This window comes from Phaseolus vulgaris, chromosome 2, assembly GCF_051622355.1.
Source record: "Phaseolus vulgaris cultivar YP4 chromosome 2, ASM5162235v1, whole genome shotgun sequence".
NCBI lineage: Eukaryota > Viridiplantae > Streptophyta > Magnoliopsida > Fabales > Fabaceae > Phaseolus > Phaseolus vulgaris.
Window position 1 is genome coordinate 25,813,861 of NC_143499.1, and position 2,573 is coordinate 25,816,433.

Below are 2,573 nucleotides of genomic sequence, written 5' to 3' on the forward strand. Positions count from 1 at the left end.
TATAAAAAAAATTAAAAATTTAATTAAAAAAACTGTAAAATATAAAAGTTCAAATGATAAAATATATATAGAAACTTAATATTTTTAATTTAGTTTTAAACATTACTTTCGCACCAATTGAAATAAGATATACAATTTCAACAAAATAATAGAAAAAATGCAAGCTAATTTAACTTTCTTCATCTATCTATACTATTATTATTATATAAAAAAATATAATAATTCTATAAATGATATTGGGATGAACATTTAAAATATTTTTTAATTATTTTCATATTGTATTTTTTTTTAAATAATTAAAAAAAATACAAGATTTTTTTTTTCTGAAAAATGGTAACAATCTCACACCAAGTAATTTTTTAATTGCTCTGAAGAATTGGGATTTGAATTAGAAGAAGGGAGAGTAGTAGCAGCCGCAACACGTCGTGAAAATGGGGTCGTTGGGTCGAAGGAGCATGTCCACGGTGGCGAAAGCGGTGGCAGAAATCACAGGCACCGGCAACACCAAGATCCGCAAATCTTCCAGTGAACTCTGCACCTTCCTTGGCATCCCTCATCACTCTCGTTCCGAAATTGCCCTCATTCTCTCCAAGTTTATCAAACTCTACAATTTCAGGGTTCACTCCCCTTACCTCACTTATTTATCCCCAATTTAATTTCATACTTGATTATATAACTTTGGTTACTAATTGCTTATGTTTAATTTAAGGTACTGACAATGATATGTTTGGTGTGCAGAGTCCTGGTATTAAGAAGGACAAGATTTGGGAGCAGAATTTGCAATCGCTGTTGCGTGGAAGAAACAGTGTTGGTTTTCCTGAGATTGCTAAGATCTTGTCCTCGGAATTCAGCCAGGGTACCATTAATGTGAAGGACAGTAACATGGATTCTTCAATTGATAGCACAAAGGGGAAAGGTTCTCAAAAGAAAGGAAAGTCTTCTAAGAAGTAGGTCTTCCACATGGTTTGTAGAACCCAACTTAGGTTTTTGAAAAAGTTGAAATTCAGTGTTTGCTCAATCTGCTATTTTGCATGATAATGGCATGAGTGAGTTTCAGTGGCAAACTGTTGAGAAAGGTTGGTTATTGTGTTGTTGTCCTTTGAAATAATTTGATTCCTCGTTTAGCACATTCATAACTGACATGATTTACTTGTTCTTTTGTTCAAGGAGCTGACAAAAACTATTTTTATTTGCACTTTTTATTTGTTAGTTACTGTGGCATATAAAGAATTCATGTATTATGCCCGTCCGTGAATGAAAAAGAATGTTAGCTTCTCAATTTTACAGTTTTGCTGTGCTTGATTTCTTTCTTCAAATCTCTCAACCATAGATTAGCAATTCAGTGTATGAACTACCGTTATGAGGCATGAACAGTAATCAAAGATGTTGCTTTTGCTTCTTCTCCTGTTTGTTAATTGCTAACTTGCTAGTCTCTTTCTTTTCTTAATAATTGATGGTTCTTTCCGAGGGATTCAGGAGGAAGATTCAACAAAAATAAGATATAGATAAGATTGACACCACAACCGATTCAAAACTTTAAGGTAATGGATTCTTAGAACTTTCTCATTTCTATTCAACCCAGAATTTACACTCATTTCTATTCAATATAGATCTTACACTTTCACCTAATGTACCAAAATCCTGTATATTAAGATTAAATTGGTCAAATAAATGATACTTTAATTTGAAGGTACGGAAATTAGTGATTTATTCAGTTTGATGATTAACAAATAGGGAAAGATAGCACAATTCTTGATACAATGGTGAAAACAGCATGGCAAGTCAGGTTCTAAATGTGGAAGTTGCTTGCAGCTCAGGGAAATCAATTCAGTAATTTTTTTGTCTTATTCTGAGATGATACTTTTTATCCAAATAGTTTTTCTCCCACACATTTTAATGTTCTTGATGTAGACTTGGTTAAACTTTATCCTTAGACAGTCATTAACATTAACCTATCAGAATCTTACCTCTTGTTTATTGTTTTCCAAATCCTCTAACGTTAAATGTTAGTAAGGTTTCAGCGTAAGAGAGCTTTTGGGTTTAGAGCTAGCTTAACTTCTCGACGTTAAATATTAGTAATCAGTTTTCAGAGCTCTAACTAGGCTTTGATATGCTCTGTTGTTGTCACCTCTTAAACTTTCTTGGACTGCCAAACACAAACAATGACCAAGCTTTCCCATGTTCATTCATCATAATGTTGCCATAACAGGAAACAAAATATTTATGTAGATAAAAGAGTTACCACTGCAGATTAAGGGAAATTATAAAAAATATTTAAAAAATATATGACCTTCAAAATTAAATTTATATCCGAATTATGACATGCACTTATGATGTTGGTCTTAAGATGATTATCCTTAATTAAATATATAAAATTAATATAATTTTAAAATATATTATTTTGATCCATTGAGTTATGCAAAATTAAATAGTTTGTTAATTATTTTATTTTAAAAATAAAAAATTATTTGTGAAAATATTTGTTTGGGTATAATAAGGGTTGACCTTGTCCCTCCTTATTTTTATTTGTAATGAAAGTAGGGATGTGAAAGTTAGTATTTTTAGTTTTAAAG

The 2,573-nt window shown here is 31.1% G+C and overlaps 1 protein-coding gene across 1 annotated transcript; it reads left to right on the forward strand.

The window, feature by feature from the left end:
- The first annotated feature begins 362 nt into the window (after nt 1-362).
- On the forward strand, nt 363-1,279 carry LOC137811087 (uncharacterized). The gene is made up of 2 exons (XM_068612675.1): nt 363-617; nt 739-1,279. Exons 1-2 carry the CDS (start codon nt 432-434, stop codon nt 949-951), a joined length of 399 nt encoding a protein of 132 aa, XP_068468776.1. The 5' UTR covers nt 363-431; the 3' UTR covers nt 952-1,279.
- The last annotated feature ends 1,294 nt before the right edge of the window (nt 1,280-2,573 follow it).